The following is a 21,151-nucleotide window of genomic DNA, read 5'->3' on the forward strand; positions in this document are numbered from 1 at the left end:
TAAATACAAGTTAGGGTTAAGATCTTTGCCTATTATAATAGGCAAATATCTTAACCCTAATCTTAATACATCGGTGTGTTAGATAATTATCTAACACACCGATTTCTAGAAAGTTGAATTCTAGAAGAATGAGGCGGATTCCTTTTAAGAAATAAAGCATTAGATGATATATTTATATAAGAAAGCGTTAGATGATATATTTATATAACAGTTTCCGATGTATTATCTTTTTAGAATTTTCGAGTTGCATTTTGTAAACGGTTTCTTGATCGCATCGCCACAAAATGTTGTTAGATTGCTTTGTATGAATAAAATCTGAACAAAATGATCCTGGATTATCAAAATATTCTTAGGGAGAGCGTATTCAAGCAAAACTCTTGAATATCAACAAGGATAATCAGAAGATTAGGCAGCTTACACTGGCTTTGCTGGCTTTTAGTGATAGAAGGGATTTTGTTCCGTTAGTTACTCGAGGGGAAACTTATTAAACGATACATAAATTTTCTGTATCGTAAATCAAGGGTTGATTTTTATGAGACTTGTAGACTGAAAGTATTTTCGCATGATCCGATTAAGGATGGGGTGGGCTGTGTGTGCGTGTGTGTGTGTGAGAGAGAGAGAGAGAGAGAGAGAGAGATCGCCCCATTCTGGAATCACAGTGAACTACTCTTTCAGGCAATTCGAACAAGTTGTTTTATTTATCGAATGGAAGCATCTGATTGCTGTTTGCATTTTAACATAATCTGAACTCGTGTGTATTATTGAAGCCAAATAATTTACTTAGTGAAGGGCCCAAACAAGTAGTCGAGAAACGCGCGTTGGATTCAATATTCATTGTGGTTGAATATAGTATCTATTAAATTCATTTCAAATAATACAAGCGTAAAAATTATTATAACATAGGATGCGGGATATACTCGTGGATTACTTACTCAGATGGATGTTTTAATATACGCTTTCATCTTTTAGGTGAGGCTGTTATTTAGTTGAGAAACGAAATGAAACCACATTTCCTAAGATTAACTGATCACAATTAACATAGAAATATGTTTGTGGCGCCAATATCCCCTTATCTCTTTGGTTTGATAAAACCTGGTAGTACAAATTGAAGGGTGAACATTTGTTACAAAGATATCATCATTATTATTACGACGAACTACTCTTCACTCAGATCAAATGGTGCCAGCAAAAAATAAATGTGCAGTAATGGAAAATTTTATTTCTCTCTGATAATGATTGAAAGCTAGATATTAGGCTGTTAGATTTTTTTCTGGATCTGTTCGACGACTGATGTTTTGTATCTTCTTGAAAAACACGCGACGAGAAGAGAATATGCTGATCCCAGTTCTCGCTAAGAGATTTCTGATATGGTTAACTTTCAGGTTACAGAATCATTCCCAGGTAATAGTCAAATGTTCTGCTCTTTATATGTTAGAAATCTACAAGCGGTGAAAAGGAAAGGAAGGATGTAATTTTTCTTAGAGGAAACGCTTATTGCATGTGTTAAATGTTAATTATAAATAAGAAGTGTTCAAGAAAATATATGGGTGCATCTGATAACTGCTTGATACCACTTAAAGATATCACTCTAAAAACAATTCCAAATTGATAAAAACTGAATTGATAAACCAAATAAAGAAAATGAAGCGGCTTAGAACAACTAATAACTTCAGGGAGTTTCATTGAGCTATTTACGTTATTGAGATACTTATTTTTACGCAAGAAGAGATGCAGGTTATAAAGAAAGCTGAAAATCTAATCAATAAATGCCGAACTTTATGAGATTTTCGTGCAGGAGAATGAACTTGGGGAAAAAATTGCTTGCAGGAAACTTGATAAGTCTCCAGAGATAGACAGGCTACTACCCGACATGTTATATCAAGCAAGGAAAGAGACATTCAAACAGTTAACTTTAATAACAAGAACTTCTCTGGATTCAAGAGAAGATTCATTAGGATAATGAAAAACAAATTTTACTTTAATCTGCAAAATGAGGAGTAAGTCGCGAAGGATTGCGTGCACAGAGAGGTTCAGGTAGCAATAAAATTATAAGCGAATGACAACACAGTTTTTTTACAGTTAAGTTCTGTTTCTCAACCTCAGTTGCTGTGTTGTTACTAGGGAATTGAGTATTTAAAATTTACATATTTAAAATTTACTTAATCATTCGATATTGTACCACGCACTCGTCTCATTTATCAATAGGGAACTGTGACATTAAGGTAAAGTCAGTGAAATAGTTAGACCAATTAAGAGAAAGACGGAAGAGAATGGAATGGAATATCGTGATTGGGATTCGGTGACTGGTGGAATTTTGACAGCGCAGAGCCAGGATGAGATCTTTTGCTGTTCTTTCCCCTCCCCATAAACGATATTGTTCATGAAATTAAAAGTTTCATGTCTAATTGGCAGACGACAGAGTACGGAAGTCAGATAATAATGAATAGCAACTGTTATTACTCGCATTTCAATCATATAGAATTGGATACTTCGTTGAAAAGAGAAAGCATTTAATATTTAACACCTTAATATGAAAATTTCTTTGCTTGAATAGCAAACATCTAAGGCCAATCCTGTCATTTGTTTAAGGATAAACTCAAACTAACGAAAGATGAAAAGACATAGGACAAACAGTGTAGTCGAATATGATATTTACTCAACAATATTATAACAATCAGGACAGTAAACAGCATTATTTCATTAATTTCCAGGAACTTTACTGTAGACACAAAAACAATAAGTAATTATTAGACAAAATAAGTAATTATTGCCCTCTAGGAAACCGCGATTGGCCCTCATTCAAAAACGGTTTTGAAGTTTGTAGTTATCTTAAAAATTTACTGATATCCTAAGGAAGGTGCAAACTGTGGCGCTCATAAAATAATAATTATAATAATAAAAACAAGTTGAATATAAAGATACTTTTACATTTTCCCAGAACCCACTTTATCGAGGACAGTTTTTAACCAATAAGATATTGCGTTTTTCAGACTTAAGAAAATCTTTAGAAAAATAGTTTCAATAGTTAGCCAGTGGAATAAGTGTTAAGAAAGTATTGCAGTATCAGATACTTTAAGAAAACACTGGGTAAGCATTTTGGGAGTATTTAATAATCATTTAGTGTAGCGTGTTTGCATTGTGTGTCCTTAGAGACAAAGTTATATATATATATATATATATATATATATATATATATATATATATATATATATATATATCGCATTAGTCTATCTCTCGCACGGGAAGGCTCGGAAACTTAACTTTTTGTCTAATAAACCCAAGAAAATCGGCTGTAAAACTCACACTATTTCAGTCAATAACATTGGGTAGGGTGAGAGACCACGAGATGGTGGTTTTGTTTGCCTTCTCTTCACTGTATGCCACTTAAAATGAGTGATAGTCTTATGCCAGCTCTCTCTCTCTCTAATTGGTTACAGGTGGATTTTTTATTATTTTTACTATTAATAATTAACATACAACACACATCAATAAGCTTTGCTTTCTTGCATCCATCTCTACTAATACAGTTTAGTGTTTGCCAGTTAACTTGAATTGGCAGCAGCGAAGTGTACAGATGACGCTCCTGCCGTTTCAAATGGCAATTTAAATGAGAGATTACTCTTAGTAATTTAATTCAGAATTGATCACTCCTCTCATTATTTCGACATACTGCTGAGCAGAGTACGAATTTTTAAATGATAAAATATGATGGTGCAGTCATCTTTTAGTAACTAAAATGGTCTAAGTAAATTTTCTTCGTAAAGATTGCGAAGTGACGTGTAGATAGTGTTTAGCATGGAAGAACTTTTCTTCAACCATTAATAAGTTGAATTACTTTCTTTAGATTAATTCTGTGTATTTTCTGAAGACATCTTTCTATTCGCTACAATTTTGGTTCATATTTCTCAATTTTAATGAAGGATGTTTTGAATGAACATTGTTGTTTTCTTACGAAGTCAAGTCTAAATCACCCACATTTAAAAATCCCTCATAAGGGTACTTTACATCGTAGAGGATTCAAACCCAAGTTTTTCAACCCAAAAGGGTATCATTACCCTGGACTGTGATTCTTTGCCGATTTTTCTCTATAAACTAGTTACTGGACATAAATATTCTAGAATGTCTGAAATACTCGATTTATTCACAATCCAGAACAATTTTATAGTTTTTATTGCTTGCATTTTACCAAACTTTACCTAGATAACCCATTTCAAATAAGAAGAAAGTGGATAGTACATAAAATATTTAGATTATTCTCTCTAGAAAAAAATCACCTGTCTGTTTTCATAGTCTGGCAAACGCTTTTCCGAATGCCTTTTGATTTCCGACTCCTTTATGCTGACTTAACACATCACCGTCAATCATATCACTATTGAAGCAATCGTCATCCATTCATTCAACTATCCATTCAATGTACATTCCTTATTGCATCTGCGATGAACCGAGGAAAGGATATTAAAAATCCACGTGCATAGTAGGATTCGGATCTATTACCTCCCAGGGGAAATTCTGAGACCTACGCACTCAATTAACCAGGCTGGCAGATACAAATTATTGTTACGTGGAATTTTGCTTGAACAAACTAATACTGTGCGTCGAGTGTATTATATTTGTCAACGGACGTGTGTTCTTCTTGTTTTTGTTTTTCCGAATGAAAACCACTTTCATGATTTAAGGAAATAATATTTCCACCTGCTTATGAGACTGGCTAACTCACCCACATTTAGAAATCCCTCATAAGGGTACTTTGCATCGTAGACGGAATTCAAACCCAAGTCTTTCAACCCAAAAGGGCATCATTACCCCGAATGAGCTACGGAGTGATTATAGTCGAGCTGAATTTTAACCGAGATCTTATTTCTTCAGAAATTTTTGATTCCATGGAGCTTTTGTGTTTATTTATTTATTGTTAATGAATTAAATTTTTTACGAACGAAAGAGTTTACTTTCCGTAGCATATTTTGGAAAAGGAACACTTGGCAGAAGATTCAAATCACTCGTTAGAGTGATTTGAATACTCGAGAGAGGTCGTTATTAGATGACTCATTACTTCGTCTTGAGGAATAAACTTATTTGGAAAAATATCGAAACGAATTCATTTTAAAACGCATAATGCATTAACGTTTATTTCTACAATGCGTTTCATAAATGATTGATAAATTAAAAAATAATCAAAACATCTTTAGGTGGGAGATGAATTTCCTCGCCCGATGTGAGACCACCTTCACTGGAGGCCTGAAGTGGCTTAAAAAAGTTCAATATTTGGTCTCTAGAAGGTTTCTGGACTGTTCAAAATACAGAAAAATATATAAAACTGATTTTGAATAAGAAATACAGAAAAATATATAAAACTGATTTTAAAAAATGTCCTTAGCCCCCCCCCCCCTCCCATGGTACAAAATGCATGCCGGATTTGCATATAATTTTTCGTGGGTGGGAGCAACATGAAAAATATAAAAAAAAAAAAAATACACACAGCTACCGTTATTTGGATTAGTACACAGATAACTACGAGTAATGCTGAGGCATTTGGATATTACATTTTAATTCTAAGTATGTTTTCCGTACATTTTTCTGAGGAGACAACAGCATCAAAGGATAACATATTTAGTGTTAACGATGCAAATTTCACGCACAACAGAAATTATTCTATGTTGACACTGCGTAATAATTATTAATGTCAGTATATAGCTAAATTAGCGAGATGTTTCATTTTAAAACACAAAGTGGTTCAATATTTATTTCAGCATTGCATTTCAAAATGATTGGTGAATTAAAAAGTATTCACAAAATTTGATAATCGATGAAACAGGAGAAGTAATGAGCATTGACATCCCGATTAGAATTATATGTGTGCGTATGTGTGTGGAGAGAGAGAGAGAGAGAGAGAGAGAGAGAGAGAGAGAGAGAGAGAGAGAGAGAGAGAGAGAGATCTGTGAAACAGATTCTCTGGCCGATTCTCAGTCCATTAACTGAATTTTCTCAGTGTTGTTCTGATTTAGTAACGAGCATTTAAATCATAATTAATAAAGTGACAGAGTTAATAACTTTACCAATCTTCATCGAAACTGTTACGTCTAGTATCTATTGGGATAGCAAAGGTCCTATCTGATAAGTCAACAAGATAGAGTGATCATTTTGATGCACTGCAGTTAGGTGATTATATATATATATATATGCGCACTTATGGAATGGAATAATCCGATGCAGTAAATTTTTCTTTCGTACTGAATCATTAGTGTAGTTACCAAGATGTGCGCCGCAGCTCCTCCGTGCACGCACCGAACTCAATTGATGTGTGTTATTTTTTTCAAATGGCTACGAAGTTTCTAAGACACAAATACTTATTAAGTAGTTTTGAACTAATTACTTAATAAACAGAACTGTTATTTATTTCTTTTGGCCTTGAGAGCGCCGTGAAAAAAGTACTGAGGCACTAAGGGAGCCGATGAAGTGACTTGAAAAGTCCATTGTTTGATTTGATTTGTAGAACATGATTCCTGGATGATCTCACCCTAAGCACGCCCATGATGCAATAGCTTTACAACCTTCCTAGGTGGGAATACTATAAAATATTGGCAATGTGTAATTTTTGTTTAAATGAAATATAATTCAGAGCAAATATCTGAATTAACTTTGCACATTAACTTTGCTCTGAAATATAATTCAGAGCAAAGTTAATGTGCAAAGCTGCATATGAACAGCATTGTGAGAACGATTCGTTTAATTTATTTCACTTCTACTTTCCGGTATTAACAATAATAAGCTATAATCGAACTCATTAGGACACTTCAATCAAAATTCGTACTTGTAAATCCAAGTAAAAAAAAAATTTAAAAAAATTAAAAAAAATTAAACACTCAAATCCTCTTGAGTGCCTTTATTAGAATTGACAACTTCTTAGCAGAAATTTTCTACCCAGGAACAAGGCTCGGCATAGCTAACAAATAATTTTCTAACTCATCGAAAAATTTAAAAAAAAAAAAATTAAGATTAAATGATTTGCGCTAAGAGGACATTCTGAGTTCCTACTTTTCATTTCTTTTATTTTTATTTGAATATTCTGGGGCTGTCCTAAAAAAACAGAGCACGTAATCACGAGACTGAGCAACCGGGTTTTCCTTTTACGATTATTAAATAGTCCCAGTGAAGAGCAATGTGCTAAACAGCTGTGTCGTAAGCACAAGGAATCAGATATAGGGGTCGCTTGATATTAAAGTTGAGCTACGTCCTAATTCACATTTATTTGAAAATGCATAAAAGTTCTTGGCATTCTATAGAGGATTCGAACAGAGATCATACCACTCAAAGCATGTTACTCGTTGTGATAAACAAGTAAGATTATCAATGCTTAAGATTATCAATGCAAAGCTGCTCAGAAAACATTCACCCCAAAAGAACAATGAGAAAGGTAGTAATAAAATAAAGTACCCTATTTCGAGGGGGGCGGGAATCCAGGGAGTCACACCTTTCAAGCTACTTTAAAGCACAACCAACTCAAAGCATGTAACTTAACCTAATATCACACTTTAGGTGTAAGAGGGGGTTAAACGCTATTGATTACATGGCCAATGAAACGCTATTTGTTTCACAGACGATTTCACCTGCAAACACCGTAAACAATGGACCCCCGTTAAAAACTGGAATGATTTAAAAGCAAAGGCCGCCTAATTAGCAAGACTTTAAAGAGTTAGTTTGTAATTTATCGAGATTACCTTTAACGTTACTTATGACTTTCTCAAGATTTCGCCGACTTAGTTCTTCTGGGAAGCGTGGAGATGCACGTACTAATTATACTGTTGGCTGGAGCAAAGCACGTAATCCTGATTACAACACATCACCAACTTAATGAAATGCTAATTAGTCTTGCCGTTGCTTCGATGCCTACTTTCATTCTGCCTCGTGAGCTCTAAGATGTTGGATGTAACCTTTAGGTAGAATCGCAGTCTTAATGAGTTATCCCTTCTAAGCGATGATGATATAACTTCCGAAAAGAGTATTAAACTCAATTTTTCTAATTTCGTTTTTTTTTCTCATTCTTTAATTAGACGTTTTGTTGTCAACTTTAAAGTGCTCGGTGGTGACACTTACACTGCTGAAGGGCAAAGTGTTATCGTCTTTTCCCAGCTCACTCTGTCTCTTCATTTCCTTCCTGAAGAATTTAGAACTCCGAATTTGTAATTTGAATTAAAATACCAAGACTCTTTTACGTATTAGAATATCAAACTAGTGGCAAAGTCACCCAATAGTACAGTTAATTTTTTAATTAAATAAACATCTAGAAAATTTTTTCTTTTTCACTTGAATGCTCGGTTAGGATTAAATAATTAAAACCCACTGCCTTTCATGTGCTAGATTTCCTGTGAAGTCTAGTATATATATAATAATAAAAGTAACCTTTATTATTCGAGATCAATGAGAAAGAGGTGAACAAAAATATCGTAATTCTATTCCACATTCTGATTGTCCTTTTCTGTAAATAATTCCTGCAATTGCAATAAGCTAAAATTGCTGATAGCATTAAGTCGAATAGAATGTTGTTATACTTACCTTCCAAGAAACTTTAATGGAGTGAGATCCAGTTGGATGCGCTTTAACTTTCAGTGGAGGTCCACCAGGAGCTGATAAATGAATAAAATTTGAGATTATACTCTTATAAAAAAGATAACCTCTGGATATTAAAGAAATGTCTAAAGATAACTTTTACTAAATAACATGGGAAGATAAACCAATTCACCCAATCAAGACGCACTAAAATAGCATTCAGATTTAACGTTAATTTATTACTGTGATAAGTAACATTGATATTATCATCGAAAGCGAAGATATTTCAGCCATTGTTAACCCTTTAAATTTCGTTATTCAGCGCATGCGCGTTGCGCAGGAAGTCTCGTCTCTTCTTGAGAATTTCACTTCGAAATGCGAGGACCTTTCATATAAGCTTTTTAAATAAAGGTTATTATCCGGCCTCTAGCATAGTTTCTCCACCCCAAAACAAATATATTGGCCCGAAATCGCACGCAGTTAACAGACATACACTGACTTCTCGATCTCAGTTGCTTTTGCTGTAACGGCTTTCAACCAACTCTCCTCTCCACAACCTTCAAACTATGAAAAAATGAAGAAAAAAAAAATGCTTGCTATTTAGGAATTTGTTCATTAAAAACTAACGATAAATAAAAAGATTAAAAAAAACAATCGCAAATTACAAAAACAATTCTCGTGTTTGTAATTTGTTTTACAAAAGTCTAAAGTTAGTATGATAAATATATCAACTATGATTAGATATGAAAAATGAATACTTTTACATAGAATTATTCATTATAATGGCGATGAGGAGGTTAAATTTTTATTGTCTGTTGGTACCTTCTTCATCAGTTTTGACATGAATTACTTGGCTTGGTTCACTTTTGCCAAGAGTGTTCACGGCTATGACTCTGAAGCTGTAGTAAGTAACTGGCTGAAGTCCTCTGATTACCACTGAAGATTCTGACCCCGCTATTGTAACATTCGACATCTTGTGGTGCCATCTATCTGCGAAAGAATGAAATAATTTAAACAAGAGTGCAGGAAAGATATCAATCTCTTAATTATTAATTCATAGTTCATTACCTATCAATTAAAGGAAAAGTTAATCCTAAGGGAATTGCCTTCCGAATACATAGATTATCAAGATATCGAATATTATGTGGTAATCAATGTTCATTAGTTCCTTTTCTTGTGCTGCCATCTATTGGCCATGTTTAAAACTACCATTTAAACGTTAATTCTAAATAATACCTAGTTAACATAGAGGTTATAATAACAATGAACAGAACTTTTCTTAATATAAAATATTTCAATAGTTTTTAAATTTTATCAGAAAAATCACTACGTGAAAGTTTCAAATTTCATACTGACATCTGAGAAAGAATTTTAAATATTCTTATGCAAAAAGAAACATTTTCCTAAAAGGAATCGTTACCAAGAAAATTAAACGTACAGGCAGTAAATATATTTTCAAAAACACGTTACTTCTGTAACTTAGATATCTTATATTCTCTTTAGGACATAAATTAATTACCGGTAGTCTTACCTCCTTCCTTGTACTGGAGAATATATTCTGTTACTGGGCTATTTCCACTGTAAGGAGTAGTCCAGGTTATCCTTACATTCCTGCTGCTCATATCATCTGATTTTACTTCTTGGGGGCTATCTGGAGGTTCTGGATAATAACGAATATAGTAAAGTAGTTATCAAAATGGGTAAATGAAGTAAAAAAATACAGTTTGTTTAGAAATAAATGCGTTCCAACACTGTTTTTCTTTATTAATGCATACATTTCTTAAGCATACATTGAGTAATTATAGAAAACTCTTCGTTTGTTCTAATACTTTAAAAGAAAAAATAATAAATATTCATTATGGGTTTATACCAAAGTAATCAACTTATATCTGAGTTTGAATCTTATTTTCAAAGATTCAAATTCAAAAATATATTTAATATAACTTTAGCCTTGTAAATGAAAGAATTTTTCCTGGAAGCCCCTCATTCAGTGTGTCTGATCTCAACAAAATTGTTTCATCAGTTTTATAGCTCCTTTTAGAACCATTTACTTCCAAGAGATAATTTTTCTCCTTCTCAGGACAAAAATTCTCTTGTTAGTATCGAAGAGTGTTAAACTCTTCATATTTGGATTTAAAAACAATGAAATATGTTTTTATCCATTCGTTCAATAATTATTTTTCAATAATTCCAATAAAAATTAAATTTTTACTTTTCTTAAGGCAAATACTTTCATCAAATCTCTATACTGTTCGTTCATCTATTCTTTTCGGACAGTTAAACTCTTGAAGCGAGATTTATGAAATTATTATTATTATTATTATTATTAGTAGTAGTATACCCACACCCTTCAACAACTCATACGGTTCTTTTGTGAGATCACATCAGATACCCACGCAACTCAACAACCTACCAAGAAAGTTAAAACACGTAGATAACTACAGAACATTAAAAAACGAACTCTGGAAAATATACCAACAAAGTTAAGAAACCCTTAACACTAATATACACATCACAAATCACTAGCATCCAATGCCTACATCCCATACATAAACAGTAGCAACAACACAAATAGTGAAGGCTAAATTCCACTCTCTTCATAAAAGCTAACCCAAGCTTCGAAGTAGGTGGAATTAACTTGCCTCACTCATCTACAAGTAATCCTTATAAGCAAATGCAGAAATCTGTATGTATAATCATTCTTTCTCTTTCATTATACAGCTATCTCCATGGAGTAAGAAAAGGCATCGTGGAAGATTCACTATTCACACAATATTATATTAGCAAATACCTATCTGCTCTTTTTAAACACCATTTGTGCAATTAAAATTGCACAAATGATGTTTAAAAAGGTATTCATTTCTACCTATGGGCGAACCTATGGCACGCGTGCCAGAGGTGGCACGTCCGAGAATTTTGCTGGTACGTCAACTATTTACAGGTTATCACCTGTAATATACGCTTTTATACGCTTTTACATTATTCAACCTTTTTTTACGCTTATAAATTATTCAACCTTTTTTTTCAATTGTTACAGTACGTACAAGTTAAATTTTGTTTTACACCAAAGAGCAGCTATGAAGATGTGCATATGGTTGGGGCGGTATTAACAAAAGGTCGCGCAACCCAAAGACAAAGGCAACCTACAATTGTTGAGCTAAAATGCTAATTCTCTTCTACCGAATTCCATAACATCTGGAACTGTCATAACAACATTCACCATATATTTCTTAGTTTTAAGACATTCACGACGGGGTGTCTTTTATCGTTCTGACAGAACTTCTCTTTATTGGTGGGCTCAACTCACACAAAGTTTCAACCTTTGGTTGAAGTTTATTGCTGCTTGTTTGTGTTTGAGCTAGCAGGGGAACTCACACATGCATTATATGGCATATTTCAATTCGTGGTAGAATTTTATTTGAAGTTAGCCTTTGTGATCTGTCATAATGACAGATCAGATTTCAAATGTAATAAAACAAGCAATTATTTCATGCAATTGAAAAATTGGACAAGAGGTTTTAGTTAGATACTATGTTTCCAGTGCAACATATGGTTTTGCTTGAGTCTATACAGCATAGTTTCTGTGAGAGGGGAATGTGATTCATTAGTTAGCGCCGTTTTTATTCCAGCTGTGTGTCTAATTGCACTATTTGTTGAGAAATATATTACACAGACTGCATAAGCATCTGTTCCTTATTCAGGGACACAATAAAACTGATTGTTTTTCTTGCATCTGCAATATAATGGTTGTTGGGGAGGGCGTATTGTTACCGTGGGGAGCAAGTTACTATCGCCTCGACGTGAACATGTTTAAATATTTTTCGTGTGCGAGGTATATGCAAAACTTTTCAATGTCTTTTTTCGTAAAGTAAAATCAGAGTTGCGAGTTATACGCGAGGGCAAGTTATATTCCAGTAAATACGGTAAGCGTTTCGCCGCCAAGTTGAAATCCTTATGCTGCATCCCTTGTTCAGCTAACTTCGATGGTGAGTTACATTGCATAAATATTTTTCTCACTACCGGTTTTTTTTTTTTTCAAACCATCATAATGAAAATCAATTTAATAATACAATAATCAGTTATACACTGAGTAACATTATAAATTTATATATAAATAAATATTATAAATAAAATAAAATATTATCCATAAAATTATAAATAATTATTTATAAAATATTATAAATAAGTATATATATTATAAATTTATAAATAAATAAATTAATTAATTAAGTTAGATTAATTTTCTATTAATTTTTCCCCTATTAAAAACTGCCCGGCACGTCAGCAACTCGATTTGTAAATTTTTGGCACGCGCACATAAAAAGGTTCGCCACCACTGCAATAGAACATCAGGTCAGAACTTCTGCATCCTAAATTGAAGTTAATAGTTATACACCAACTGAGCTATGGAGAGCTTCCATAGTTCGGTCGATACTCAGACGATACACTTTGCACGGAGAAACCCTTTTTAATCCTGTCTATGACCCATAGAACCTTTATAAGACCTTTTAAACTAAAGGCAAGTTAGCCAGTCTCATACGGAGATAGAAGGAGATTTCCTCCTGGGTTTTCATCCCGCACAACGTCTAGAAGACACGCAAAATTTGCAAACGTAGTTGAGAATGAAGATGAAATTGATCGCCCTTTCATAACTTGGCTGTGAGGAGGTCAGGATGGTTACGCACATATTGAAATAATTACTAAATACAATAAGAACTCATCAGAGTGGTAAGAAATAAGGTGTTCGGGTTTGTTCGTTGAAACCGGAACATTTTGTTTCTTTATTTAATTAAATTAAACTAGATTAATTAAAATAATTATCTTTATACAGTATTTCGATAAAGATAATTATTTTAATTATTACGTTTCCTTAGCTGATATCACCTAATTTCAGATAATTTCTTTTTTAATTAAATTAAATTAAATTAATTAAAATAATTATCTTTATATTTCGATAAAGATAATTATTTAATTAGTAGGTTTCCTTAGCTGATATCACCTGCCGATCTTCAACACATGCATCATTTATAATGTTGTAACGCTGCTGTGATATCTTGAAAATAAAAATGGATTTCTCTTCCATCATTCTCCTACACTAATACCAAAATAATCATCATTGCTTTTCCTGAAAAAATTAATCGTCAATGCACTATATGCAATACCTAATAAAAACGAAAACGCTTCTAGTCAAGTTATCCAATTATATCGATTTCATTTCAATTATTAATTTTTTTGCGGAATTAAAAAAAAAGATAATTCCCCAGCGGTCAGATAGACGAACATTTATTTTTAGAAAGGAAATGAATAATCTGTTTGTCCACTCTAGATGTGGATTACATAACGATAATACTTCACAGGAACTTTCGCTGAGTTTACTTCAATTGAAATTAGATTTCCTCAAACCAGATTATTAAAAGCTTCCATTTACGGGATTGCATGCTTATTGTGATAAGCAATAATGAAATAACTGATGGTTACAAATCGTTCAGTTTATCTTGATAAAAAAAAGTCCATTACACAAAGCCTGACAACATATTGAATTCCGTATTGTAATAAGTAGTTTCTCGGGAAACTATCAGTTAAAGTTGTTTAGTCTTCAAGAATAATCTTCAAGGAAAATGATGTCATGATATACAAGCATATTTCTTAAGAGATCATGGGGGAGACAACGATTGCCTCTTCATAAAATGACTAACATAATATCGATAAAAAGATGCAGATATCATTCTTCGTTCATTCCATTCAAAGCATCCTGTACACTCAAACTCTGTCGGTAGACAAACACTTACGAAGTACAATTTATCACTCTATACGATATGCATCCATTATTCTACATTTCAAACCTCTCACCTAATAATATGAAGAAAGTTCAAGATTCATTGCTGGAATATGAAAATTCAGAAAGCTGAATTTCTATTATGAAAATACTGCACTCGCTCAGGGTTATCTGCTAATATTCCATTCACATTTCGTATTATGGCATATCTACCTTTTAGCGACTTAGCGATCGTTTTAGCTGATATGTCGCTCTTATCTTTAGAGAGCTTTAACTGGCTACCGTTCACGTGGAAGCTTGCCATAAGATTCAATGATCAATGGCTGATATGCATCGAGCAATCAGGTAATCTATCGAAGGAAAGACGAATCATTTTATCCCAAAGGAGATTCATTAAGAACCGAAAACAGAAGTAATAAACAATTTGTCTTTAATATAATTTCGGAGAGACTGTTCATTCCTTCCAATAACAAATAAATATTCTCTGATATTGTGTTTCTAATGATTGAACTAATATTTTGACCCATGATCGAAAACAAAACAAAAAAAAATATACTCATGTTTTTTTTTTTTTTTTTCATATTAAGCACCATTGTGTTGTAGGAGAATATTTATCATATGAAAGACAAACACTAAAATATTTACGACTTTTGGCACTATTATTTGGAATCGTTTATGTATATTAAATTTAAAAATTCTCATTTCGAGAGATTTTTTTAAAAAAAATATTTCTTACCCGCTGTATATTAGAGAATTTGATTTTTAAATTACCGTTTTACATTAATTTGGAAGCAAAGTCCAGAATATCAGTTCTGACTAAATTCAAGAAGGAAAAAATAGTGCTTTATTTTTTCTGTGCCTGATTTCATTAACGCAAATGTAGTTGAATATTTTAAAGGCATAGTTGTCAAGTCAGCAAGAATTTCGATTTCGCTGTGAAGGATGTTATGTTAGACATCTTTCCTTTCTAAAGCTTCGAAAATAAATGAAGGGTTATGAAAGTAACATCACGGTTATTTAAAAGAAAATACGTGTAAATAAAAATCATTGTTTAAAGCACAGCTTAAAGGAATGCTTGGAAGGAAACTCGGGAGTCAAAAGGTTCTGACCCATCTTCAAATTGACACCAAAATAACAACTCCTATATTCTGCTTCTTTTGAAAGAATTCATATTTTTAATGATTCAATTTTTGTTTTGTTTACATAATAAACATTAAAAATTTAAAGAATTTTTAAAAAAAGTATAACTTTAATAACTTTTAGCAAATATAATTTTTAAAATGAATTCTTCTCGCAGTTTATGTTTAATATATGTTTAAAAACAGAATATGTTAAATTAACAAATGTATAATTCACTATATATATATATATAATTTTACCTTATTTCTGTAACAAGAACGATATTACGTATTATTTTTACGGCTATTTTTGCCTGTTTTTAACGATATTACATTTTCTGATATGAAGTTTTAGTTAGATTCATACGCTAGGAGTACTTCATCTAATACACACAAGATGGCAGCACCATGCAACGGAGTCTTAACGTTAAATCCACGCTACCGGCCAAGACATCTATAGACGTTAAGGTTATCATGGATGCGAAGTGCATATCAAAATTGTAATACCATTGATATTACATTGAAATATATGATGGACACGAAGAAATGAGGATGCGTATTTGATCCATAATGGCCGGTAAGGTGGTTTGGGATGCATCTTGTTTTATGAAATTTATACTCAATCACACGCACACGTACACATATCATACGAATTTCAGTTGAATAATATAAACATGATTCCATATTTATCTATAAATTATATGTGAACTGTGGAATAAAAAAAAAGTTGAATCAAAGTAACAGGTCATTTAAGAGAGAACATTTAACTTTAAATTGCGGGAGTTGTGTGTGTGTGTGTGTGTGTGTTCACGCATAATTTAAATAATAATAATAATAATATTTATGAAAATAATTCATAATATGATAATCGATGAGAAAATACATCACTTTTTCATGAATGATTTCATTTTTATTTCGTATTCTCGCTAGAAAGTTTGTATAATTTGGTTTTGATCCCAAACGGAGTCCCTTATGAAATCCAACTAATTCCAATCAATTTCTCCTCAATTTTCTGTTTTCTTTTTCTTCATGAATCTTGAGCTTTCTTACGGGAAGGACATGTTTTTTTTTTTTCATTTTTTTATACAGTTACATATAGTAGTACGGAATTAAACTTTCTGTTAATTAATGCAGATAACTTTAAATTGCAAAGGATATGATAATAAAAGAAGGAATTTCAGCACAGGAAAAAACGGTACTAAATTGTACATCGTGCATAATTTTTATACGAAATATAATATGTCATTTAGTAAAAGTTTTAATTTTTAAAGTAATCATATAAATAACCGTCTATAACGCATTTTGTCTTTCTGATCATGTTGCTAAAGGACTTTCGAGAAAGAATTCTTTAAATATTTCCGATACCAAATTTATTAAATAAAAATAAAATTCTTGAAAGAAGTGACGTCAAAAATATCAACATTAGTGACACTAACCCAACGTTGTTCTCGAATCTTTAAAAGAAGATAAATGATTAATTTAAAAAGAATGTACAAGGAAACATTTCTACGACATCATTTAACATGTATGCATTCTAACGTCAAAATACTTTTTAACGGGCACTTAATTAGGTAACTGTAATCGCTTACTACTATTACTTAGTGCTTTCTGTCTATTCTCGTTGGTGAACAACATTGCTTCTTAAAAAGATCGATTCTATGTTAGCCTGCTGCCATCTAGTGTACTGTATGTAAAACAATCTTTGCAGAATTCACAAAATTCTGAAAGATTGCAGAATTTTGCATAGCATTCACACAAAGCAAAATTCACATAAAAAGTTAATAAATAATTTGTTGAAGGGACAGTTAAGCTATGATAGCTTCACCACAGAAAAGAGTTGCATTTATGCAAATCCTTTAAAGTAAAAGATATTCAAGAAATCTAAATAAAGTGCAGTTTTAACTATTTAGTAAAAAATAAATGAACTATTGTAATTAAACGAAAATTAACAGAAGTTTGTAGCTTTGGCCTCGATAACTGTTTACATATTAAATTCGTGTTGTTAAAAAATATATAAAAAATTTATAACTCTTAAGTCAGTCGTGAATTCTAGAGGGATTGAGACCTTTACATTGAAAATTCCTCTGTTACTGAATGACTTATTTATCATTGAAAACATATATCATTTCTGACATCTAACAAAAGATTGCGATGATCTGATAGGGAAGATGAGATGGAGGAAGTGCTAACTGAGATGATGTATTTTATCCATTCTTCTCCGCTCCTTCCACGTGATCCCGAAAGCCAGTCGACCAGAACTAAACGAACTAATTTAGAGGGGGAGAAAGAGCTGCATTTTACTAGGGGATATGAAAATATCTAAATTTTGTCTTTCATAAAATTTCACAAATAATCCAAATAGATAGAGGCTACATTTTTATTACTCAACTTTCAAAGTTTATACTCACACGAACGCCCATTGCATCTCAGTACGATTCATACACTGTTATTCAATGATTATCTAACCACACATCTTTATAAGAAAACAATATTTTACTTCTAATGAATAGAATACACCTAAAAGATAACGGTAATCACGAGAAAAATCGAAATACTATCCACAGTGTAAAACATGGAAAGAACAAATTTGAAATGGTGTAGAAAATTAATAAAATGTTTATAAAGTGCACATGCAACCGTTGGAAATATGCAATTTCATTTTCATCATAAAAACAATTTTAAACCTTGATGATAAATCTGGGAAGTACTTATACTACTGTACAAAATATACACAACAAACGACCATGTCAGTGAACAAGCAAGGAAAATTCTATTATGGCGTTGCAGAATCAACATAAAAATATTTAAGGCTGATAAGCAGTTCGTTCCCAAAACAGGTAAGTAGATATCTTATGTGCCAAGATTATTAAATGTAATGATGAGAACGAAGTACTTAGTTGAAAAGCTATGCCAAAAGTTGCATACACTCTTTCAAAGACTTGAGAAAGTCTTTGAAAGAGTGTATTGGGTCGAATGTACCATGGAGTTTGAATGTTGCAGAAAAGTGTGTGTTGCCCCCTCAAAATTAAAACAGAATAAAACTGTTTCATCAGTAGTTACATTCCTGTGTAATTATATGAATATTTCTACCAAGAAGTTGTTCTCCCCTCCTCCTCCATTATCTTGTAATGTTAGGAGCTATTCTTCAACAATTATCAGATCAACATCGCAGTTTCCTTTCAACATCTATCTCTTATATAATGAACTTAAGGCATTAAACTGAACAGTTATGGCATCTATCCGTCAATTACTTTAGAAAACATTTATCCTTTTGTTATTCGCCATTGTTAATCACAGCACTGGAAGAAAAAGTATAAGATAAGTCGTTTTAAATGACTGATTATTTCTGTATTTTTGTACAAATTCCGATAACTACATTTTATTTTTAGAGGCGTGCAATATGTGGTTTCTTTCCTGACGGGCGAAAGTGTACTTGAGACACTCTGTAAATATAATTTTAATCTATCCCCCACTTTTATACCTTACACACGAGAGGTCCCAAGAAGATAATATGGGGAATACTCTTACAAGGAGCAAAGGTGTAGGAAATGAAAATATAGGATAAGAAGATATTTCGATAGGTTTGGCTAACTGGCTTCTAATTGTTAGTTTGGCTAACTTCCTTCTTATTGTTAGTTTGGCTAACTGGCTTCTCATTGTTAGTTTGGCTAACTTCCTTCTCATTGTTAGTTTGGCTAACTAGCTTTTAATTGTTAGTTTGGCTAACTTTCTTATAATTGTTAGTTTGGATAATTGGCTTCTAATTGTTAGTTTGGCTAACTTCCTTCTAATTGTTAGTTTGGTAATTTGGCTTCTAATAGTTGCGAGTTTTCGCAGGAGGTTTAGTATTTTCTTCTTTGAAGGAGACATACCGTATTTTTCGGACCATAAGACGCACCTTTTTACATAGAAAAATCGACTTAAAATTGGGGTGCGTCGGTCAGAAGGTAACATTAAAATACGAATGTTTACACTGTACCGAAGCTGTTATAGTGAAGTTCAATTACTGGCGCAATATGTTAATAAAATTAGTAAGTACGCCACTGAAGGCAGGTATCTAAGTTATCTCGCTGCATGTGGGTGAATCACCGATTTAGAGCGCCAATAATCATTAGTGTGTAGACATATGTGCTTTTGTGCGGTTCATTTGAATTATTTTTTATAAGTCGTTAAAATTTTTATCTTAAAATTAGAAAAAATGAGTATAAAACAAAAAAGACTTTCATATAACGTAAGTTATAAATTAAATGTGATAAATTATGCAATACAATATGGAAACAGAGCAGCAGAAAGACATTTTAGTCCACCACCAACATAAAAAAATGGTTCGCGAGTGGAGAAAACAAGAGAAACAATTGAAACTGCTATGTAAACACAAGAAAACGTTCCGTTCGTACCTAGAAAAATGGAGAGAATTAGAAATACAAATGAAAAATTGGGTAACAAATCATCGAAACATGGGAATATCTGTTTCTACGAAAATGATAATTTTTGACGCGAAACGATAGGCAACTGCTAATGGAATTTTAGATTTTACCGGATCACCGTCTTGGTGTTTTGGATTTATGAAAAGACACGGGTTATGCATGCGTACAAAAACCACTCTAGTCCAAAAAATGCCTGCTGACTATGAAACTAAAATTATAGCATTCCATAGATTTGTCATATCAGCGAGAAGGAAATTTAACTTTCAGCTTAATCAAATTGCCAACATGGATGAAGTGCCTCTAACTTTTGGTGTTCCTTCAAATCGAACAGTAGATTCAAAAGGCACCAAATCAATAGTGATCAAAACAACATGCCACGAAAAAACTCACTACACTGTAGTTTTTGCTTGTTGCGCGGACGGAACAAAACTACCCGCCCCTATGTTAATTTTCAAGAGAAAAACGTTACAGAGAGATGAAATTCCTCGTGGCATTAGTATCCACGTTCAAGATAAAGGCTGGATGGACGAAATAGGAATGAAATTATGCATACAAAAGATATGGGCAAAAAGTCCAGGGTGCGTTATTTAAAAGCCTGAGATGTTAGTGTGGGATCAATCCAGAACGCATAAAACAGAATCAACCAAGAAGCTTCTAAAAGAAATGAATACAGAATTAGTTATCATTCCTGGAGGCCCTACAAGTCAATTACAACCCTTGGATGAATCTATTAATAAACCATTCAAAACTTTTATGCGGGAAGAATGGAACAAATGGATGGCAAAGCCAAATCACGATGTTACAGCAACAGGACGTATGAAACGGCCAACAATTTTAGAAGTATGTACTTAGGTGAAAAATTCATGGGAAGCTGTGAAAGAAGAGACGATTATAAAGTCATTTAAGAAATGCGGGATAAGTAATGCGATGGATGGTACCGAAGATGACGCAGTTTTCGAAGGGAGTGACAACAATAGTTCAGACGAAAGTAATACGAACGGTGACATTAACGAGACGAGTGATAGTACCGAGAGTGAAGATGAACTGAATATTGCTAATACAAATGATTGTAACAATAAATAAAAATTAAGTAAGAATTTGTAAATATCTTTATATAATAAAATAATTTTTTTCTAAAAATCGTCTCATAAATTTGGGGTGCGTCTTATCGTCCTGTGCGTCTTATCGTCCGAAAAACACGGTACTTTCCCATCTCTATATAAGAGGGTTAATGATGCCTTTAGCTGAAAGCTGTTTTAACGTTTACGCGCTCAAATGGATTCGAA

At 32.7% G+C, this 21,151-nt stretch overlaps 1 protein-coding gene across 1 annotated transcript in view; it reads right to left on the bottom strand.

The window, feature by feature from the left end:
* Positions 1–21,151, bottom strand: part of LOC150094606 (cell adhesion molecule Dscam1-like) — a 313,219-nt gene that overhangs the window by 79,942 nt on the left and 212,126 nt on the right. The window contains exons 14-16 of the mRNA XM_090411602.1: positions 10,076–10,204; positions 9,367–9,534; positions 8,551–8,621 (exon numbers count right to left, since the gene is read on the bottom strand). Coding sequence (XP_090267728.1) covers positions 8,551–8,621; positions 9,367–9,534; positions 10,076–10,204 — 368 coding nt within the window. The remainder of the gene's footprint in view (positions 1–8,550; positions 8,622–9,366; positions 9,535–10,075; positions 10,205–21,151) is intronic.

The sequence above is a fragment of the Typopeltis vanoorti genome, chromosome 21 (assembly GCF_054136105.1).
Source record: "Typopeltis vanoorti isolate ZY-2024b chromosome 21, IOZ_Tvanoo_1.0, whole genome shotgun sequence".
Taxonomy (NCBI): Eukaryota; Metazoa; Arthropoda; class Arachnida; order Uropygi; family Thelyphonidae; genus Typopeltis; species Typopeltis vanoorti.